This window comes from Sander vitreus, chromosome 17 (genome assembly GCF_031162955.1).
Source record: "Sander vitreus isolate 19-12246 chromosome 17, sanVit1, whole genome shotgun sequence".
Taxonomy (NCBI): Eukaryota; Metazoa; Chordata; class Actinopteri; order Perciformes; family Percidae; genus Sander; species Sander vitreus.
The window spans coordinates 4,510,236-4,533,562 of NC_135871.1; the positions used below are offsets into that span (position 1 = coordinate 4,510,236).

At 39.9% G+C, this 23,327-nt stretch overlaps 1 protein-coding gene across 1 annotated transcript in view; it reads right to left on the minus strand.

Moving 5' to 3' along the window:
- The window catches only part of slc1a4 (solute carrier family 1 member 4), a 32,440-nt gene extending 9,619 nt beyond the window's left edge, over positions 1-22,821 (minus strand). Inside the window, exons 1-6 of the mRNA XM_078273751.1 lie at positions 22,165-22,821; positions 13,257-13,299; positions 11,582-11,647; positions 2,935-3,101; positions 2,025-2,258; positions 235-429 (exon numbers count right to left, since the gene is read on the minus strand). Coding sequence (XP_078129877.1) covers positions 235-429; positions 2,025-2,258; positions 2,935-3,101; positions 11,582-11,647; positions 13,257-13,299; positions 22,165-22,676 — 1,217 coding nt within the window. The 5' untranslated portion in view covers positions 22,677-22,821. The remainder of the gene's footprint in view (positions 1-234; positions 430-2,024; positions 2,259-2,934; positions 3,102-11,581; positions 11,648-13,256; positions 13,300-22,164) is intronic.
- Between the last annotated feature and the right edge of the window lie 506 nt (positions 22,822-23,327).

Sequence of the window (23,327 nt, forward strand, 5' to 3'; positions counted from 1 at the left end):
CCAACATTTTCCAAACCATTCCATTGGAATCATAATTTTTGAAACGGTTACAAGTTGGAACCGGTTCTCAATGCCCAATTCTATATAGTACTACTACTAATACCATTGTAACAGAAGAACGGGAAGTTAACTTTAACAAATATATGGATGGATGGTTGATTCTGGTGTGTTTTTATCTCTTAATATTTATGCTGAACAACAGAAAGAAACCTTTTTATCATCCCCTGAACTCACAAGATGGTAAAGATCTGTCCAGCGTTCAGATCAACATTGTTAAGCTGAGCGATGAAAACAGCAGCAATGCACTGGAATATGGCCGCCCCATCCATGTTGACAGTGGCCCCGATGGGAAGGATGAAGCGGCTGATGCGTTTATCCACACCATTGTTCTCCTCCACACATTTTATCATAGAGGGAAGAGTTGCTGAACTGGTGCGAAAAAGAGAGAGACATAGCATTATCATTTCATTTTTTATCAACTATGAATGTGAAAATAATACCAAACAGTTGTCTTACATTTAAGCTTCTTAACCTTTACCTTTACCTTTAGTTAAACCAACCTTTCCTGTTTGTGTAATATGAAAAGTCTTACTCTTTAAGTATGTAAAAACTTGTTTACAGGGTTTATCCCCTTAGCAGTGCTGTAGTACTCGAGACCGGTCTTGGTCTCAAGACCACTTTTTGAAGGTTTCGGTCTTGTCTCAGAATCAACCACATTTTTACTCGGTCTTGTCTCGTTCTCCGATTAAGAGGACTCTGGATTTTATTTCAAGACTGGTCAAGATCACAACTGCTATATATATCACTAAATTACCTGTGTATCGTCTGATTTATGTGTTAACATCATTACTGTGATTGGATGTAAAACATCCTGCTTCAAATGCAACCAATAACTTGACTCATTTCTAACTTGAAATGTTTTACTGTTAACCCCCATTCCTCGCACCCCCTTAACACGCACTCCTAAAGTAAATGTAGGTGACAGGGGAAGAAGCTCTGGCTGTCTGGGACATGTCAGCCAAATCGTCTGTAATAACTTTTTATTTAATATATTTTTTGAAAGTTTATTTGCAAAACAACACCTAAAAGAAAACACACAGCAGTGTGTAAATTCTGCAATGTAACGCTAACCGACACAGCTGGGACCACCTCACATTTTTTATCGCCACTTAGTAAGGAAGCATAAAGAAAGGTAAGTGTAATTGACGCTTGTGAAGCTAGCTAGCTAAAGTTATCAATCTGCCTCTGTACCAAAACTCTCCATATATCTCTTCACCCCTCACCCAAAGTGATTAAGCAAATGTTAGCTGTACATATTAGCTAATTGTGTATATACTGTATGTTTCAGTTGTTTGGTCTGGTCTTGGTCTTTTCTCGGTCTTAACCCCTCAAAGTCTTCTTGGTCTTGTCTCGGTCTCGATACAGTCTGGTCTTGGTAATGACATGGTAAACCTTTTTTTATCCAGAAAGACAGCAGCTTCCCTGTTTACTTGTTTACAGGCCAGTCTTGCTCAGTTCACTTGGTGTCACCGCCGACTGGTGGTATGTAGGTATGTATGGTATGTTTTTCTACTGAGACACGAGCAGAGCGGTACAGACAAATCTCCATACACATTTGTAGATCTCTGTCACGGCAGAAGTGTAGCAATAGTCACGTGTCAAAAGTCGATGATGACTTGTCTGTATTTCCAGCTCTTGGAGCAAAATACTATTTATGCATTTACATTTTTGTCTACACATTTACAGATCTCTGAATGCATTTACAGATTTGTCCACACATTTACAAATCTCAATACACTTGCAAATCTGATTACAGATTTGAATAATTGTTTTACACATTTACAACTCTCCACACACATTTGCAAATAATTTTCTATTCTACTCCTAATTTCATTGAGATGCACCCCACATTTAAATCCACTTTTAATTCACATTTCTTCCTGATTCTATCACTTAAATGCAAACTCCTTTTCCCATTTCAGTATAGTTTATCTGGACCCGTGTGATGTGACAGTATTGTATACCTGGAGCAGGTGGCAAAGGCAGTGGTGAAGGGCGTGATGAGGCCTGACAGGAAACTGAAGGGGTTCTTGCGTGTGAAGCCAAAGTAGATTAGTGGCAGGACGATGCCTCCGTGGATAATGTGGCCCAGGATTGAAGCAAATATGTATTTTCCCAGACTAGTGACCAGAAGAACCACATCTTCCATCTCCACAATCTTACTGCCCACCAGAAACATGATGCCAAAAGGGATATACCTGAGAGACACGAGGTAAGGATTTATCAGGAAAGAAAAAATAGAAGGAAAGCAGTTGGAATGTGGGATTATAACAGTAACAAATATTTAGTAAAGACAGTCAGTGCTTCATCCTGACCTTTAACCCTTGTGTTGCCTCGGGTCAAATTTGACTCATTTTCAAAGTTTAAAAACAAAATCTGAACTATGGGTTTCTTTCAACCAAATTGCCCAAAATTAACATGGATAGTTCCATACAATGTTCCTCAGGTAAAATTAATGAATTGTATAGCATTTGAAAAAAATTAGATGGTTTCTAAACAGTATTCTGACTAAATTTTGATCCAGTCAACATCATCTGATCTTAACTATTGGTCAAAATAAATAAATAAAATAAATTTGGTATAATTTCACATAATTGAGGTTTGTTGACCAATGTTTCAAGAATAAGTGTAAAACATATTATTAAACCAAAAGCAATTTGGTGTTAGTTGTGCATAAAAGTGACCAAATTGTTTTAAAAAAGTGTCAAAAGCTTTGGAAAAAGCGCAAAAAAATAATCATTTTCAATTATTAGCTGGAAGGACAACCAGTTCATGGCCGAAGAGAAGAAAACACAAGGGTTGAACCATATGATGCAGTCTAAATACGGCACTACCAATACCACTGTAATCCCATATGCATTTAACTCTACTCACCACATGATCCAGGACACCAGCACCATGGTGGCCTCGTTGAAAGCGTTGAAGAAACGAATGAGTTCTTCTCCCTCATCTCCCAGCTTCCTCAGCGCCACTCCAAACACCATTGCAAATAACACCAGACCTAGGATGTTCATGCCATCTGCTTCTGTACCAATAGGCACCTAAAACACAAAGCAGAGTCAAACTGTAAGAGGCAAAACCAGTGGTGGAATGGTACATTTACTCAAGTACTGTACTTAAGGACAAAGTTGAGGTACTTGTACTTTACTTAAATCTTTTCTTTTCATGCCGCTTTCTACTTCTACTCCTCTACATTTCAGAGAGAAATATTGTACCTTTTACTCCACTGCATTCATCTGACAGCTTTTGTTACTTTACAAATTAAGATTTTTGCAAACAAAACACGTGTAGTTTATAAAATACGATGTTTTATTATAAATTAAACTACCCAACAATAAACAGGCCTACAAGTCCAGCTGAAATGATTAGATGATTAAACAAATAATTGACAGAACTGTTTAGATCGTTTTTTAGTTTCTAAAATGTAAGGGTTTTTCTACATTGAGTACTTTCACTTTTAATACTTTTAAGTACATTTTCTTGATGATACTTACATACTTTTATTTAAGTATTTTTGTGGAGTATTGTTACAGTATGGTATTATTTCTTTTACTTAAGTGAAGTATCTGAATACTTCTTCCACCACTGGACCGAACACAGTGAAGAGATTGTGGTAACCCTTTGGTTGGTTCAAATAAAAACATTTAAAAAGACAAAATGAATGTTAAAAGACAATGTCTTACTTTTAACATGGGTATCATTTCATTGGAAATACCATTAAACAGTGCAGATGCACTGGAAGCAGTTAAAAACTGGCTACTTAGCAGCTAAGACAGGTTACTTGGACAGGTTATGTGTGACACAAAGGAAGAATTTACGCCATCACTTTAAGTAGGCTACAGGCACAGTGTGTCTTTGAGCTAGGGTCAGCATGCAGTACGCTCACAATGACAATGCTAACATGCAGATGTTTACCATCATAGTGTGTAGCATGCTAACATTCGCTTATTAGCACTAAACACAAAGTACAGCTGAGGCGAATATCATTAGTTTTGAATGTAATTTTATAATACAGTAATAAGGCAAAGTATTGGACAAATTGGACTGATGATGGCGCTAGCGGAAATGTCATTGGATCAATCAAGATTCCTCCTGCAGGGAACATCAATGTCCGTATCAAATTGAGTAATTTCATATTGAACCAGAAATGTCTACCTTATGTGGTGCTAAAGGAAAATTAATGGGATCACCAGGGGACTCGTCTAGGAATCATGAATGTCTGTGCGGCATTTTGTGCTAATCCATCCAACAGATGCCAAGACATTAGTCATGGGCGAAAATGAACAAACTAATGCTGTCATTTAAACGCATTATTAATGGCGTTAACGCAAACCCATTTTAACGGCGTGAATTTTTTTTGCGTGAGATTAACGTTCTTTTTGGCCTAGCAAACTTTGTAGTTTTTTTCACATGCTGTTGCAACATTAGTAACATTAGAAAAACTACAACACCACGATCTAGCTAGACAGGAAACAAAACAACAGGCACACAGTTGTTTGGGCTTGCGAGCCAGCCAAAGAGTAGTAGGCTAACGTTACGTTTTGAGTGGATGGCGAGCGCGAGACACCGAAATCGATGCCAATAAGATTCTGAATGGAAAGTTTACTTTTAAAATGTTGCCAAATGGTTCCATTGACAAGACCAAAGTGATCTGTGTGTTTTGTCGTTGTGAACTGAGCTATCATCACAGCACGTCCAGTCTGAAATAACACTTGATGGCCAAGCACAGAGCTGATGCGAATTATCCGCCTCCTCGTCAAAGCCGTTACATTGTGTGAGAGATTATTTGCTCCAAGTGAGAACGTTCGTGTGAAATTGAACACTACAGTATGCCAATGTTGTTTTCAATAAAAAAACATTTGCACAAAGCAAGCCGATCCACTTTTCCATGTTGATAAGAGCATTAAAATGAAAAAAAAATAATGGGACAAAAAGAAATCTAGGGACATTTAGAATAGATAAAAATGTGTGATTAATTGCGAGTTAACTATGTCATTAATGCGATTAATCGTGATTAAATTTTTTAATCGTTTGACAGCACTAAAACAAACAAATCTTTTTGAACGACTGTCTAGTGTCTGGGTTAGACACCGTATTGTGCAAAAAATATTAACACTTGAAAGGTTCGATAAATTTACATGTATAGACTCGAAAAAATGATTCTGTGAAAAGAATTGGTCTACCACTACACAACATTTTACTCAAACCCAAAATCTCAAGTCAAAAGATACCTAAAGTCCTTGGGATTAATCCTCTGGAGGCTATTACTGCCTGTACAAAGTGTCATGGCAATCCTTCAATTAGTTGTTGAAAATATTTCTGGACCATGTCTGGACCAAAGTGGTGAAGAAAGCATAGACCATCCGTCTACCATACCATACCGTACTATCAGTGACATCACCCATTGGTTTGAGGACTGCCGTTTTGAAGCCTTGATTTTGGCAATACGGGCATCGCCCTCTTGGTTTTTTGCAACCGGATGTGACGATATTTGACCAAGCCAGTTTTGTTAATGTTTGCAATGGCGCCGTGCTAGGCTAAACACGAAAGGGGGAAAGTTGCCGAAAACGTCCGGGTATTGCCACCATTCATCTGCATTTACGGCAGTACTGAAAATCAACAAACTTTCCCTTAAGTTACCAGCTAACGCTTGGTTGACATAAAGCTGAGCAAGACCTTTTTAGGCAACCAAATGAAACTTTGATGAAGTGAAAACACAGTGAGTACAAAAACACGGACAACACTCAAAAACAACTTCAGGCTATTTTACTGTACACAGGGCCATGGATAGCATTGTTAAGCCTCTATGATGATTGACAGGTTGGGGTGTAGCCACGCCCTAAAGCATCCCCTGCTTCATCGTCTATTTTCAAATATATGGGACCATACTTTACTAAATAAGCATCATTCTGTATTGAAGACCTGCTAGCTAGCGATTGAGGACATAAACTCATGATAATGTTTGCTGAGGTAATAAATAATATCCTATAGAAGGTATTCTTCAGAAACGGAGTTATTTTTAAAACCAGGGAGTCACCCCCTGCTGGAAATTAGATAGAATGCGGGTTCAAGGCACTTACGCATTGGCTTCACTTTTTATGCCTGGAAGGTTTGTACATTATTATAATACAGTCTCTGGGAGATACACTTATTGTAGCTTGGACTGGGACCTCATTTGTAGCCTTTCATTATGGAAGTGGAAGCTTGTCAAACAATAGTGCTGATATATTCCGCAGTAGTTTATACAACACCCTTTGCTACAGAGTGTGCGTGCGTGGGTGCATTGGTCTGGGGGCAGTTGAAGTATTCAGTGAACTGGATGATGGATAACGAATAAGGACAGGGACAAATCCTGAGTTCATCCCCTTCCGTTGTCAGCTTCATCCCCTGGCACTGGGGGTACTGTCCACCACGATCCACGACAGACAAATACCATGGGCCGATGCCAAGCTCAGATCCCCCAACTGTTCCCTGATACTGGGTCAGTGGGGGAAAGCCATGGCCACTGGAGACAAGTAGTTGAATTTAGAAGGTAGTTACTGTATATTCACAATTTAGACTATAAAGAAACCTCTGACCTATTTAAAAATATGCCAGTCATAAAAGTTCTCTAAAAAATGTTAAAGCTATAATGCATAGTTTCTGTCTCCCCCATGAGGAATTCAAAGTAATGACAACAAAACTGTCGGCGCATCCACAAGACACAAGCCTTCCGTGATCGTGCACCACCCCCACCCTTCCTCAAATGTTTTGTGGAGCTGATAGTCTTAATTAGCTTTATAGTCTATATCCTCAACGTTACACTTTCGGGGTTGCTCCGGGGCCACAGGATATTCCGCCGGATGCATGTCTTTTCGCTGATGTCCATTTCCTTTCACTTACTTTGTGTTGGAATTTTAAACTTTGGTGAATTTATGAGGACTATGGTTGACTACTCCTCAGATCTCTGCATGGTAAATTGAGACAGCTAGCTAGACTATCTTTCCTATCTGAGTTTTCTCTTGCACGACTTAAACAACTTTTGAACGTACACGTTCCACCAAAACAAGTTCCTTCCCGAGGCTATTTTGCTATCTTTGACGATGGTGATTGGTTTAAAGAAATGCCAATAAACCAGAGCAAGTTTTTCTCCCATCCCCTGCAGCGCTGTGGAGGAAGGTCTGGCAAAGATACTAGCTTTGTATCAACTCATTTGGCAATGACTTGAATGTAACGGACGTTCATTAATATAAAAAAGTCTCGCACTAAAGCTTTAAGGAGCATTTTCTGCATTCTTAAAAGGTTGTTTAGTACTTACTGTGTTGAACCATTTGAGCGCAGTGCTGCAGAGGAACTTTAAAACGGTTTCTACGGTTTTCCTGGTTTTTCCCCTGTTAGCTGCTACGGTGTAGAAACAAACTCATCGTACACTCATCTATATGATCCAACATCCACTACATCGAACAGGCCCAGTGGCAGTCTGAAAAAAAAAAAAATCTGAAAAAAAATATATATATATATCACGAAAATTCCCCCCATGTTGAAATGCAAGTGGTTGGACTATTATAAAGGTGTTTTTATAGTTGTGCGTAGAATTGATGGTGCAGGGTCCGGCGTAGACGCACTCCCCTCTGTGTCTACACCGGACCCTACGCCGTAGCCTGACGTGCATCTCTCGAAAAATGTAACTACACGTCGCTCGGCCGTGGCTGGGTAGCGTTGCATTTCCTCCCCGACTCATTTCCTGGTTCTCCTTCTCCATAAACATGAAATCAAGGAGAGGGTTCACTTTTCCTGCTCCAGATTTCCCACCGTGGTCAGAAAGAACAGGGGAGACACTTTGTTTCTCTCACTATGACTCTAGAGTCGGTACTCGCTCAGGAACTAATCGCCGTCACTCTCTCACTTCTCCCTCTACCACACACTCCCCACACATACACACGCCGGCTCAACGCACACACCAGTGCACAAGTATAAACATCAGGCCACTTACGTAGGCTACGGAGAAAGCTCTGCGTGGATCCTTCGCAGAACTGTAAAACAAGCTTAACACACAAACAAATCATCCTCCTGGCGACTTTTTTTTGTTGTCAAAAGCGACTAGCGACAAATTTAGCGACTTTTACTGGTGTTATTGAAGACTTTTGTGGTTTTTGGAGACTCGAAAGCACGTATCACTGCAGTTATTTGCTCAACGAGCAGCTGGTGCTGCCGTGAGCCCCTCCCCCGTCCAAAAGCCCTCACAGGCGGTCAGTCTCTCAGTAGCCTTGCGCAGCAGTCCCAGCCTGCAGTCAGAGCAGAGAGGAGACACACACCACTCCGCACACACGCACAGATCGTTACATCATAGCCTCAACTTTATTGAAAACACAACTAATCCACATCCAAATTATTTCAAAACCAAACAAAAATGGAGAGATTTCTAGTGAGGACCAACAAGGCAACCACCAGCTGCAAAAAAGCTTCTAAGGTACGATGAAGCATACTTGGCTCAGGTCTCACATTAACATCGCCTACCTGCAAGCTTCTGTAAAAAATGCAGATGATATGCCTACTATTAGGCCTAGTAATAATAACAATAATAAAGCATAAATTCATATCGGAAGTCTGGTGCCAATTCCCAATTATAGCAATAGCCTAGTAATGATAATAGGCATACTGATGATAATAATAATAATAATAATAATAATAATAATAATAATAATAATAATAACAGCAATAAAGCATGTAACCTCATATAATTATATAGCAATAGCTTAGTAATGATAATAGGCCTACTACTACTCATAATAATAATAATAATAATAATAATAATAATGCCTGTAAGCTCACATTAGAAGTCTGGTGCTACTGCCAATTATAACAATAGCCTAGTAATGATAATAGGCCTACCTACCGCTACTGATGATAATAATAATAACAATAATAATAATAATAATAATAATAATAATAATAGTGTGGGCCTAAAAACAATAGCCTAGCCTAGGGCTATCTATCTATCTATCTATCTATGCAAGGTGGTGTAGTGGGGGTGGCGCCGGGAAGGAGGGGGGCAACTGCAATGAACCAGCTTTGGGGGGGCCCAGCTTGCAAAAGGTTGAGAACCCCTGCCCTAAAGGATACCCGATTCTCTTTCCAGTGATCTGTGAATCCAGATACAATACAAAATTACCTCAGACACTTCAAACATGAGATAAACTAAACCTATATGCAGATGATATCACACAAAATTAAAGTAGATTCCAAGAAGCAGCACAGGACTTTTCGGAACTCTTTTTGCCTTCAACAACATAGCATGATGTTATTGAAGCTAATACTGTGTGAGGTTTTGTCAAATTAAGTGGTTATCTTCACAAATTACAGCTTTTGCATTTCCCTGGATGCCGGGTCCTTGCTAAACTGTGGGAGAGGAAGCCTCATATTAACGTGTTGTCTGAACTTTAGAATGTATTTTTGCATTGAACTTGGTCTGGGGATTTTGTCCTCCATTTCTTGAGTAGTTGCACTTCAAAGAGATCACTTCATGGCAAGTGTGGAAAGGAGTAATGATAACTCTTCCAATGTATATATGATACTGTATGTGAGTATTGTATTTGGACAGACTAGCAGACTATCCTTTAATATAATACTTTTTGGTGATAAAGGTTGAATAAACAAAACTGTGTTTGACTAAGATTAACTCTGCAGACGAAAAAATTATTGGTTGCTGTGGTTGTTTCAGGTTTTATTCACTGCACAGTGTAGACAGAAGTTCACAAGAATGCAGAATTCTCTCTTACCAGAATTTGTTTCTGGCCAGGGTTTAATACAAGTTTATAGGAAACAACAGAATAAACAAAAGCTGAGAAGACATTCAACTCACATGTATGTCTGAGTAGATTTGCATAGACTCAATATTGCTTAATCGTTTGGTGTAAGGTGGTCATAAAACTCAGTCCCAGTCAGTCTTTTTCCTGTCTTGACTTTCCGATAAAATCAAACGTGTTTGATATTATCGTACGTTTTAAGTCTTGGTAGTGAAGGAAGCAGCAAACGGCTACAGTCAGTGTTATTAATGGTTGCTATGGCGGCGCGCTAAGCTAAATGCTAACGAGGGATTTTCAACCCTCCTGAAGTGCGCCATCCAACTGGAGTTTTACCGGCAGGTAAAAGCAGACCTCTTGGTAGTGCCGCCATTCATCTGCCTGTACGGCAGAGCAGAAAATCTGCAAACTTGGGGCGTCTGGATAGCTCACCTGGTAGAGCAAGCACCCCATGTACAGAGGAGGATCAGTCCTCACCGCAGCAGCTACAAATTCAATTCCGCAGTCCCCCCTCTCTCTCCCCTTTTATGTCTGAGCTGTCCTCTCAACTAAAGGCCTAAAATGCAAAGGAAAAACAGTTAAAAAAAGAAATCGGCAAACTTTCCCTTAAGTTACCAGCTAGCGACAGCTAGCTTGGTTGAACTTTTCTAAACAAATCTAGATGTAGTCTTGCAATTTGACACCCTGCAAGATCTCCGGTCTTTACATATTATGCCAGTCTTTAACGTTAGATGCGAGATGGTTGTCTTTAGATGTGAGATGGTGTCAGTCTTTTCAAAGTCAATTCAAAGTCTTCTAGTGTATGATAAGCATAAGCTAGAAAAAGCCAGACAGACTTAATTAATTCAGGATACACTAAGTATCTGTTGATTGGGTAAAATAGTTTAATCACAGTCGAAATGTCATACAGAACAGCAGGAACTTGATCAGTGAACAGGAAGGAGAGTATTAGGATAGGATGAGATTAAAACTGTTTCATTTTTCAATTAATTTTCTTTTACAACAATGAATAAGATATCATCTGCTGGTATTAGCTCTTTGCATGTTTACACTTTTAGAAGCAGCATAGAAAAAAGCCTTTGCATTTTTATGATCTATGTATCTGTTTAAATTCAGTTTGAAGTTGAGTTATTTAAATTACACATATTGTAGGCAGAGCTTTAGATTAACTTTTTCACCTGCCAGCATGGCTAGTAGTTTTTTTAATTTACCAACCAATCATATTTTCCACTAGCCAATTTTTTTCTAGGGAAAATAAAACAGATTATGAGTGCCGCTGAATACATTAAAGAATCCATGTGCATTCTTTAAAAATATATGTGTTTGGGTTGATGGCTGGCAGATATATATTAAGATATAAACATTTACATTTACTTTACTCTCGAAAAATATCTCCACGTTTTTTTTTCCTAACTAACTTTACTACTTCATTTCAGCTCCTCTGGTTTGTTTTGCGCAGTTCTGTTGGTTTCCAAGCCAAACGCACACCAAACCGCCGAGATTGCTCACTGAATTGACTCACTTCACACTAAAAAGCTGCTCAGAGCAAACATGTTCTCCAAGAATACGGTTACTTCCCCTCCTGTTTTCAATTTGGCAGACATATAGACACAAGCAAGCAAAGCAATGTTCCTTTCACAGATGCAATGGATAGCATTTTACACATGTATCATACGTGTTAAGTGAATGTCTATGTGATTGTGTGACATGTGTATGCTTGGGATGTGCCCTGTTCATACCTTTTGATAGAGGGTGGTCCCATTGGTGTCATTCCCTACAGCAACCATCTTGTAGTCAGTGGCATACTACAACATAAACGGAAAAAAAACTTAATTTTGTTTGATGCTTTTCAGTCATACATTCTTGTTTAGTACATTTTCGCATTTGCCACAAGACTCGTCCCAGCAAACATCATGTTGGTAGACACATTTTGGACAGAGCCAGGCTAGTTGTTTCCCAATGCTTCCAGTCTTTATGCTAAGCTAAGCTAATTGCCAATTAGCTCCACCTCTGTAACAGACATGAGAAATGTATCACTATTCTTCTCTAACTCTCAGAAAGACAGTGAAATGTGTTTCCCAAAATGTCAAACTACTCTTTTCATTTCTAATCATTTCATCATTTAGAGAAACACTTAAATTATGTCAAGTGAAAACCTCAAATGAAAGATAAAGGGTTTTTTAATGGTTTTTATGTTTATAAAAAACCTTTTCAAATAAAATTATAATCTTTGCATTTTGTGGATTTTTCAGTGTTCACAAATGATAATTGGCTAAAAAAGGTGAGGGAACTGACACTTTTTAAGAACAATGTGTGCATTGCTCTCATAAGGAATGCAGCATGTGCACAGAGTTAGGGGCCAGTTTGACACCGTGTATTGAAGTTCAGACAGTCTTTCAGCAGTAAAGGAGACAGCCAGCACTGCAACAATGCCGCCTCTCTCTCTCTGCATTCCTTTAAACAGCCCTCTAGGATAAAGGTTCCCAACATCTTGACAGATCTATGGACTTTAAATGAGGCTATACATGTAGGTTTTTTAAACATACTTGGGCATGCAGAGTTATACAGTATTTAACTATATCCATAAAACAAAAAAAGACAACCTTGCCCATAATCTAAATCTTACACCTAATTTATTTAAATGCCTCTTTAAGCATCAAGCTGCTTTTCACGTTGTGTAAATCTCCCCTCTTCTCTGCTTTCTTGGTTTAATCCACAATAGGGCCCATACCACAGGGGCTCTGCCACAGTAGTACAGTATATTCCAGGTGGAGGTGGTGAATATTGAACTCTGTGACCTGGCTGCACTTTGAAACCCCATTACCGCTCCTTGTGAGAAGTCACTAACTTGTTTGTGAGTTTATAATTCACTGGCCTGGTTATAGGCAAGTTTCAGGCAATTGGTTCAGATATGTGAGTGTGTGTGACTAAGTGTATGTGTGCGTAAGTTGCTTTTTGTGTGTGCATAGCCATTTTGTATGCCCGTATCCCTAATATTGAACTTTCCTGGGTCTTATTTTGGCCTCAACGGACACGATTATAATTCGGGGAAGTGGAGCGAGCTGCGTTCAACTGCCGTGAGGCGAGGTGGGTTGCTAGGCTGGCTGAAATGGAATGGTTTCGCCATGGTAACGGCTGGTAAGGGACAAGAAAAAGAAGTGTTTTGGGGGGGGAGTGCAGCGATCTCTATTCTGGACATCTACTCATTAAGAGGCATTATGAGGCTCTCAGTGCTACAGCCCGGATTTATAGCCGCTGTAAATGAACATGGAGTGGCATCCGCGTGGTTGGTGAAATAAATTCTAATGTTTAATCAAGACACAGATGGTAAGGAGAAACAGACAAAAGGGAATTGATAAAAAAATAAATAATTGTGGACAATATGGTGTGGTGAATGAAGATGCCGGCACTCACAGAACGGAAAGCAGCAGCCACCAAGTTTGCTGGGAATAAATTCCTGAGAAAGAAAGAAAAAAATCAGAATTCAGAAAATGCTGTTTTCCTGTTTGATGTTTTTGATTGCAACAACTGAACACTATAGCCTCAGAAAGTCTTTGGAAACCATGTGGATAACCCATCTGAATGATAAATTGTTCACAGGATTGGTTTGTCATCACACATTCCCTACAATTTGGCTGTTCTCCCAGGATCTTCCATAAAGCCCAGTCTTCCCTAAATTCCCTGAAAGAGCAGTTGTTCTGGCACCGCTCTACTGTCTGCTTCATCTTTTATTAAAACAAATCACCAAGTCTTTACGAGGATAAGATATTCCTGGACATTTCACTGTATTTATTTACTTTTCACTTTCCCTTCATTTTATAGTCAAACTGAGACATTTTCTTTATTAAGAGACATTTATAAAAAGTAACGTGTTTTTCTTGTAGTCGGTCAGGAGCTTACACACTTTGGCTGTAGCCTGTATATTTTGTAAAATATAAAAGAATGCCTACACTTTGAACATAACAGGTCTCCACAAACAAGAGGAAAACAAAAATGTGTTGATGTTTTTTGTGGCAAGATAATTTTTCTGTAAACATTTTCTCTCCCTTGGGAACATATTATAAGGAGTAATCTAATATTATCTAGTGTGCAACATTTGGTTAGAGCAGTAAAGGCATCACCAATGAACTGGCTCCCCTCACTAAAGCATGAATGAAATCCTTCCAATCAGGAAGTGTGCAGCATTTCAACTGGAAAGCATCCAGTCGACATAATGCTTTAAGATTATTCCACATAAAATGTAATAAATAACATAATAAATGCATGTTCACGATATCAATGCTAATATGCTGATGTTTAGCAGGTTTAATGTTCACAATGCTACCATTTTAGATGAGCGTGTCAGCTAACGTGTTTGCTAACATTTGCTAATTGACACTATAGTTGTTGAGACATTTGACTAAAAACCCCAAATGTCAACCTCATGGTGGTGCTAGATAAAAAAGTCAAGAGATGACCAAACTCAGTTGGTGTAATCCTCCGGGAAACATGACCATGAAACATTTGATTGCAATACATCAAATTAGGGCTGGGCAATATATTATTATATTATATCGATATATTGGACTAAATAGTGTCTTAGATTCGTAATATGGCACAAGTGTTGTCCTTCCCTGGTTGGCTGCATTACATTAAAGTGATGTAATATTGTGAACCAGACAATATCGTCGAAATATCGACATAGAGGTATTTATTCAAGAATATTGTGATATCTGATTTTCTCCATATCGTGAAGCCCTAGATCAAATAGTTGTTGAGATATTTCAGTTTGGACCAAAGTGGTGGACCTAAACAAATAGCAGTGACAACCTGAAAGAAAAAATACATCTGGACATTGTTGACACCCCATATACATGAAGGGCTTGCTGGACTACTTGTAAAAATACGATTATTTTTAAGCATTTTGAAGTTTCTCATTTTTAAATCTATTATGACAACTTTTCCCTTGAAAGTCTTTCTGCACAGGGACCATGCTGAGTTTATTTTCACTACTGTTAAATAAGCATACAAGGATTACTGGGAGCCTGCAAACTGGGAGCCTGTTTGTTGTAACTTTGTCCTCAGTGGCCAAACTGTATTGTGCAAAGAGATACAGACTTTGCTCCCATCCATTCCCATGGCCAGACCATAGCCAAGCAATTCAGTTCATAACCTCATGATCCCAGTCAACTGTGCCTTCAGTCCAGAGCCAAATGCTGCTTCAGCTGTTAAAATATGTCAGCTCCACCAGGCACAATGGCAGGTAGCCATCATATTGTCACTTAGTCATTTCTTTGTGTCCTAATGCTGCTAGGAAATGTAACTGTTTGGGTGAATTCTTGCACCCACACAAGGTTTCATACTCTTTTTCTTTCCATAAAGGCGGTCAGGTTTCCTGCTGTCATCTGAGCGAGGCAAGATCTAGATTTACCCTGGGAACCCAGAGCTGAGAGCTGGCATGCTTTTCCCACAGAGCCAACCCACCCACACCCCGGAGCCCCGCTGCCTCTTCTCTGTGGACTGAGTTTAAAGCTGTTACATAACAACTTGATTTCCTAATTAATTTAAGCCAAACGTCATTCACACATTTTTTAATTCAAGGCAGCAGAAGCGGGTTATTTGTGGTCAGGAGTGTATCTGACATTCTGGTGGCTCTTTAAATTCTGAGTCAACACTAATTAAAAAACGGTTTACAAATTTTCTCTGATGTTTTTAAAGTTCAGATTTACAACATTCACATTTCCATACGAAATATACAAAGTATATACAAGAAATACAAGTAAGAAAACCAACAAGTCCTTTAAACCATACAACCACATAGGTGGCTTGTTTCTATACCCTCTAAAGTAGTCTAAATCCTTCGTGTTCCACTTCCGGGATTGCTCCGGTGTTGTAGGAAATTCTGCCGGATGCATGTATTTTCTGTTTCCTTTCGCTTTCTTTGTATTGGAATTTTAAATTCGGTGGATTTATGAGGACTATGGTTAACTGCTCCTCAGATCTCTGCAGGGTAAATCCAGACAGCTAGCTAGACTATCTGTCCAATCTGAGTTTTCTCTCGCACGACTATTTTGCAGCAGCTCTGTGCGGAGTTTAGCACCGCCCATGACAATTGTGATTGGTTTAAAGAAATGCTATTAAACCAGAGCATGTTTTCCTCCCATCCCCGAATGCTGTGTGGATATGGAGTTATATTACTATCTTTATTCAAGAGCGCATTATTTCAATTTGAGAGCATTTCTCAGTGATATTACGTTCAGATTTCTTGCTCTCACACTCAAATAGTCACTGCTCGCGCTCAAAACCTTGCTCTCACACTCAAATAGCCACTGCTCGCGCTTGGATTTGCTGTGCTTGTGCTCAAACTTTCTGCTTGGACTCAGATATGTTGTTGTTTGGACAGATTTCCTGCTCTCAGCTTTGAACCTTCTCCTCGCACTCAGGCTGATTCTGCTCGCTTGCAAATTTTCTGCTCTCGGATTTTTCCTGCACACTCGGCTTTTTTGTGTGTTATAACCCTATCAAAATTCAACAACCAATAGAATGCCAGCTGTAGTGTGACCAATGAAATGATCCCTGCCCCGTTGAGGGTGCGTTCACTTTATGTTAGAACGTCTGTTGAGGGCGGCTGCTCTGTAACTAAGTTTATTTACCCCCGCGCCGTCCATTGCTTTATTATAAGTATATGTCAACAATGTGCACAGAATGGTCGACGCACAGTCACCTGCACCCATCAGGAAATGGGAGAAAGCTTTGAAGTGGGACGTGTGAAGTTATGTCCACAACTACGAGCGCAAGTAACATAACTTAAGCACCATTTATTTTCAAGAGGCCATGAACTCTCCTGTGTTTGTAGCGACTCCAGTCCACTTGTTGGCGGTAACTCCCAAATAATTTTTGTGCACAAAAAGAAATCAAAAAAATCGATTCTTTTACCAAAAATTGAGTTTATACGATACCGCTGACTGCTACATCATATCCGTGCAGCAAAACAGACCAAAAGCAGAAAATGCAGAAAATACATGTCATGTTTACAAATGATGTATGCATGTCTTGTTTGAATTTATTCAGGAGTGTGGATCTTTGCTTGGAATGATGTTTAGGCACCATCCTGTAAAACCTGCCCCACTAGATTTTTGAAGGATTTTTTTCCACTTCACAAATAAGCTTAAAGGTCCTATATGTAATATATTTACTGTATTAAATCCAAAAATGACCATAATGTGTCATCAGATATTAAGGAAACATGCTAAGTTGAAATACTATCTTTTCTGACAACAATGCTAATGCCAGTATTTTCTCCTTTGAAATTTCCGTTCTGTGATGGAATTTCTGTTTGTGTCTTGGCCTGTGTGTTGTTATCAACTGCCCAGTTTGAAAGCTGTGCCGGGTTGCCAGATATACCTGTAAAAAGGTAAACCCAGCACGCTACAGCTGTAACGTTAAGGACAGCCATGAAAGCAGCAAACAAACAAACAGGCTCAACGGAGATAGATTCTACTGACCTAAAAAACCTCAGTGTTTCTAAACAGTTGCGTGACCAGAGACGTAACAAACCCCAGGTAAATATTGGAGATGTATTTAAAAGATGGAGACAGCTTAGGGCCCAAAAGGATGCAGAGTTGGCTAATTTTCTCCATGAACAGGTAAGCATTAGCTTCAGGCTAATTTGTCATGGCTACTAGGGACGGGCATTTTATGTCATTTAAACATTTGTGTACTCACATTGAATTAGTATTGAGTTGGTTACTCGCAAAAACAATTGAGACACAGCCAGTGAAGTGATTCCGACTGGTCCTGGCTATCTGGTCCGCCATGCTAACACAATAACGGCTAACGCTACCTGAGGACCAGGCAAGCGGACCATGGCTGTTTACAACCACCTTGACAGACCTATGACAGAAACCGCAACTTTGACTTCCTCATATGGAAACATGCCATTTAACTTTGGCAAAATAACCATGTAGCCTGTTCAGCGGCCGTAGCCGACTAACTGTGAGTAATTTTAATCCGAGAAAGTGTGGCGGTCAGTCGGGTGGAGAGGATGGCAAGGTAGTGGTGTTTTAGCAGTTCTTACCGTAATTTTAAGCCGAGAAAATGTGTCTGTCAGTCGGGTACAGAGCTCTGCGTGAGCACAGGCTTTTATGACTGTCAACATAGCCAGCATCTAACGTTAGCTACTCCGCTGTGCTGTGAAGTAATGTCTGGCTATATGAGACAAGCAGCTAGCAACATTGTTGTGGATGCTGCGTTCTCAACCTGGCAACCTCTGTGAACTTTGAGTCTGGGGAGAAGGGAGCTGAGGAAGATGACTCTCTCCAGTATTTTGAATTTGGACTGCAGTAACTATTTATTAATTTTTTGGGCTTTTTATGGCCTTTAATCGACAGGATAGCTTGAAGACAGGAAAGTGTTGGATTCAAACCTGGGCCGCTGCCAAGGCCTCAGCCTACATGGGGCGCACACTCTACTGGGTGAGCTAGAGGTCGCCCCAGCAGTAACTATTTTAAACGCTAGCTGTCAGTATTACATATTGCACCTTTAGAGTGAGATTTTGAGACCTGTTTGTCCATGTAATGAGAGTGTGTGGACAGAGAAATCATATAAATCCCTCATAGAGAAAAGGAGCAACTGATTAGGACAATAATTGGACTTGAACATCATTTCCAGGAAAGCTATACAATCCAAGGTTTTGCCAAAGTTCACCACTTTCATGTCCTGACAGGTATACATCTCTGGGGAAACAATGAGTAGGTTACTTGTAACCTCTGTGGATGAAAATAATCAAATAGAGCCCTAAGGGATCGTCCACGATACGGTATCGTACGAAACGGCACCTCTGATTAATATTTAGATAATTTGATAATGATTTTTCCTGCTAAAAGCTAAGGAGTTAGCCATCACAGGGGTGTCTTTGGTGTCTTTGTAGCCTTTACAGAAGGTTTTCTATCCAGCCTGGAAGTTGTGCCTCTTTTCGGAGTTGTTCAGCAATAAATCCAAACGCTTATATCCAAGATTTATCCACTTGATGTCCATAATTTATCAATTTTCCCTCATTTTTGCCGCTAGCTCGATGCTAGCTGCCATTTTGAATATCCCATGTTCCCCTGTTTTAGAACATTGCTGTGTGTGTGATTTCAATAAATATGACATTATTATTTGATTATTGGCATAAGTGAATGTCATGAGGGCAAAAGCGTCTGGACTTTTTTTGAAAAAATGTATATATTTTGTCAACTGTATAAATTATAATGTTTATTTCTTCACAGTGTGACTCCTAATACATATGGGAACTGATTTAGACAGGAGATTGGCTTAGCTTTTATTGATCTGTGTGTGATATCAATACATATATGTGAGATTCATGTTCCGTTTTATTTATTTATTTGTCTTTAAGGTCATAAAACCTTTTTTTACATTCAAGTGACCTCACTGCAGCACAAATATTCTAATAGCCCAGTTTTTCCTGAAAAAAATGATGTTCATGAATTGACTGTAGACAACAGGGTTGATGTTTTACAAGCTTTTTTAGAAAATAAAACCAGACGGACAATGAACTGTAAAAATGACCTTAGGCATCTGAGCGTTAAAGAGCCCAAACTGTCAGCTTTAGTCCAAATGTATCAGCAAGAGGAATAACAGTTCAGAATTGTCTTTACAATCCTGTACTGATTTAATCCTTCCTAAAAAAAATTGAGCAACTGGTGCAAATATAAAACCTGACTCAACCGAGTAAAAAACAGCAGCCTGTCCATCTGCTATTGTGATAAGGGAGAAATGCTGACAGCAGCGGACAGTGTTTAGTTTGTACTACACAGTGCTGCCGGGGTTTATCCCTCCACCTCTTTTCCCTTCCTCAAAATACACTCCACTCTTCCAACAGCTGTCAGCTTTCCCTGACACTGTGGGAACTTATTATTAGGACTCCTCCTGAGTGAGTTTCTAAATAGACTGTTACCAGTAGCTGGTATTTCCTGGACATAAAAACTCAGTTTTGTATGTAATAATGGCATCAACAAGATGGCATTTAATAGGGAAGATAGACCAATGGGGAGCTCAAGATACTGGCTGTTTGTCTTATTTCTTTATGGAAATTATTGTTCCCCACCCCCATACCCACCCTGCTCCTAAAAGTATAATGCTGCCACTTAAACACAGCCAACATTCTTAAAATTGGCAACCAAATGAGGTAAAAATCCATATAAACTCAGTCCACGTGATCTTGACATACGTCTGCAAACGTCCACTATGCAATGGCCCTTTTCCCTTTTCCACTCAAGACACAAAGCAAGTAGAAAAGCATGACTAAGTGGCACTTCAGCATTGCCTTATGCTGCATGCTGAACTCAGTGGTGTGAGAAGTACTCAGATCATTTACTTAAGTAAAAATAGTAATACAAGTAGCCTATAAATACTTCAGCATTGATACTTAGTTACTTTCTGCTGAATACTTAGCACTACAAGCTTCCAATTGTAAATCTTAGCACAACAGAGCATAGTGCAATAAATACATCAGCACTTTTTGCACCTAGCACTTTAATTCTTACAGCCACTTTTTAAGATGTCGTATTGTCTGTATATTCATATGTGTCCTTCCTTTATTTCCTACGATGTCTTATGTTGATTTTTTGTAAATTTTAGAATGGGATCTCTGTTACATGTTTGTGTTGTGAAGCAACACATTGTAGCACTATGCCTAAGACAAATTGTAGTGTATTCTATTCTATTCTACTACTGACTGAGCTGCAAGTGAAGGAAAGGATTTGAGTCACTGCTACTAACTAACCACCTAGCTACAATTGTGTGTGTGTGTGTGTGTGTGTGTGTGTGTGTGTGTGTGTGTGTGTGTGTGTGTGTGTGTGTGTGTGTGTGTGTGTGTGTGTGTGTGTGTGTGTGTGTGTGTGTGTGTGTGTGTGTGTGTGTGTGTGTGTGTGTGAATGGCACTCAAGTTGATGCTGTGAACCAGGGCTATCTTTTTCAGCGTGCAGTTCAAGTTCACTCTCAATTTGAATTAGGGCTGGGTTAAAATAATCAATCTTTGTTTGAATGATCTGATATTGATTATTAAAATCCCAAAATCGATCTTATGTTTCTATGCCTTTTCAAAAATTACTTTAAAGAAAAAAAATTTTGGGGGTCAATTCTTAATGTAAACATTACCTGGTGCAATTTAAAACATATTTGTGGGTTGCATACGTTCTCTCAGAATCTCTTTTATATCCAAGCAAAACTGGTATTGTAACTGAATTTTCTCTAACCTAATTGATATCATATTGATATATATTGATATTGAATCAGAAATGTCATCAAATCATTCAATCAGTCAATCAAACCTTGTGAATCAAAATCGAATCATACTCAGCCCTACTTTGAATAGCAAATCAAGGCAATGTTAGGTAGTTAACCAACACACATCCATGGTAATGATAATCCTCTACATACACTGATGCAGTGACAGGAACTAGACCACAGAGCTGAAAATCTGACCTAACTGCACAAACGTCAATCACTGCAGGTTACACTGACCTCCTCTGTAATGTCATTCATTAACCATACACTGAATAAGTTGGATGCTTTAAATTGTGCGCCACTGCATGTAATGCTCCCACCAGTCGGTGTCTTTCTGAGCGTGTGTGCGCCTCGGATGGCTCCATGCTCCCAGCCGCTCATGTTCAGCGGTGGAATGTAACTAAGTAAATGTACTCAAGTACTTTACTTAAGTACAAATCTGAGGTGCTTGTACTTAACTAGAGTCTTTTCTTTTCATGCAACTTTCTACTTTCACTACATTTCAGAGAGAAATATTATACTATTTACTCCATTACAATCATCTGACAGCTTTAGTTACTAGTTACTTTACACATTATGTTTGCACACAAAACACATGTAGTTTATAAAATACGATGTTTTCTTATAAATAATAAACTGCCCAACAATATAAGGGCCTACAAGCACAGCTGAAATGATTAGCCGATTAATCACTTAGTTGATTGACTGTTCTGATGGTTTCCAGTTTCTAAAATGTGAGGAATTTTCTGCATTGAGTACTTTTACTTTTAATACTTTAAGTAAGTTTTCCTGATGATAGGCCGACTTACATAGCTACTTTTAAGTAACATTTTTAATGCAGGACTTTTACTGTAACATAGTATTTTTACAGTGTGGAGCCTATTAGTAGCCTAGTTTTACTGGATCTGAAAACTCCTTCCCCCATGCACTTGTTCCCAACAATTCCCCTGCTGCAATATCACACCAATCTGCTTCATATTCAACAGTTCCCTTTATGAGTGTTTTAAAGTTTCACATTGTTAAAGTGATGACAGTGTTGCCACAGTAACGTTACCTGGCCAGGTCTAAGAAGGAGTCGGCGGTCTCCTTGTTGCTGCTGATGCTCTCCAACCCCAGGCTGTTGGTGTTCAGGGCTCCGGCGCCCACGCCGGGTTTGATGATGAAGGCCAGGGCCACCCCGATCCCCGAGGCGATCAGCGTGGTCACCAGGAAGTAGGCGACCGCGATGCTCCCCAGCTTGCCCAGGGAGCGAGTGTCCAGGCTGGCGGCGCCGGAGACGAGGCTGCACACGACCAGGGGCAGGATGATCATCTTCAGCATCCGGAGGAGCATCTCTCCGGGGAAGGCGAAGTAGGTCATCTGTGCCTTGGTCAGGTCCATTTTGCGGACCATCATCCCGAGCCCGATGCCCACCAGCACCCCCGACACTGTCATGATCACCAGCAGGTTCTTTCCCAGGAACTCCATCAGCTTCTCCCTGAAGCTCTTCCGCGCACTTTTCTCCAGGATCCGATCGGTGGACGCCGAGCTGGGCATGTGCCCGTTGATAGCGCTCTTTTTCTCCATCTTTTTCCTCTTCGGAGCGGCGTGGGAAGCTGAGTCTGGTCCAGGCAGAGTTGGTTGGATGCACACACACACACACACACACGAACACACGTTGGGCGCACGCAATCAGCTGTGTGAAGAGCTGGTCTGGTGTGTGTGAAGGCTGAGCGCAGAGCGGAGTGAGAGCCAATGGAGAATGAGCGACGACACAAAAAGCCATTGGAACATGCGCACAGAAGCCGGTACTTTATAGCAAGTGCACATGATGCAAGAGCAGGAGGGATTGCCAGCCAAGCGCTCTGGCAATGTGGCACACTTTCCTTCCCTATGTACTGAATAAATGGGATGATTAAATCAACAGGAGAAGACTTCCCAAACATAGCCAACTGCGCTTTTTCTGTTTCTTCTTCTGATCTTTCTCTCCCTTTCTCTGTCCTTTATAGGCTATAAACTAAAAAATATCTCATATATCATGTATTATCTCAGCTACCAAAAGCATCAGATCGATAAGGATAGTTGTCCTCAGTGTAATGCTTTCACAAACCTGTCAGCAGGGGCGTAGCACAAAATTCTGGGCCGTGTAGAAAGGCATTGTCTATGGGCCTCTCCCCGCATCCACAGCTATTCATTCTAGCATCTTCGACCGCTGTTTCATGCAGCTGGACAGCTGCA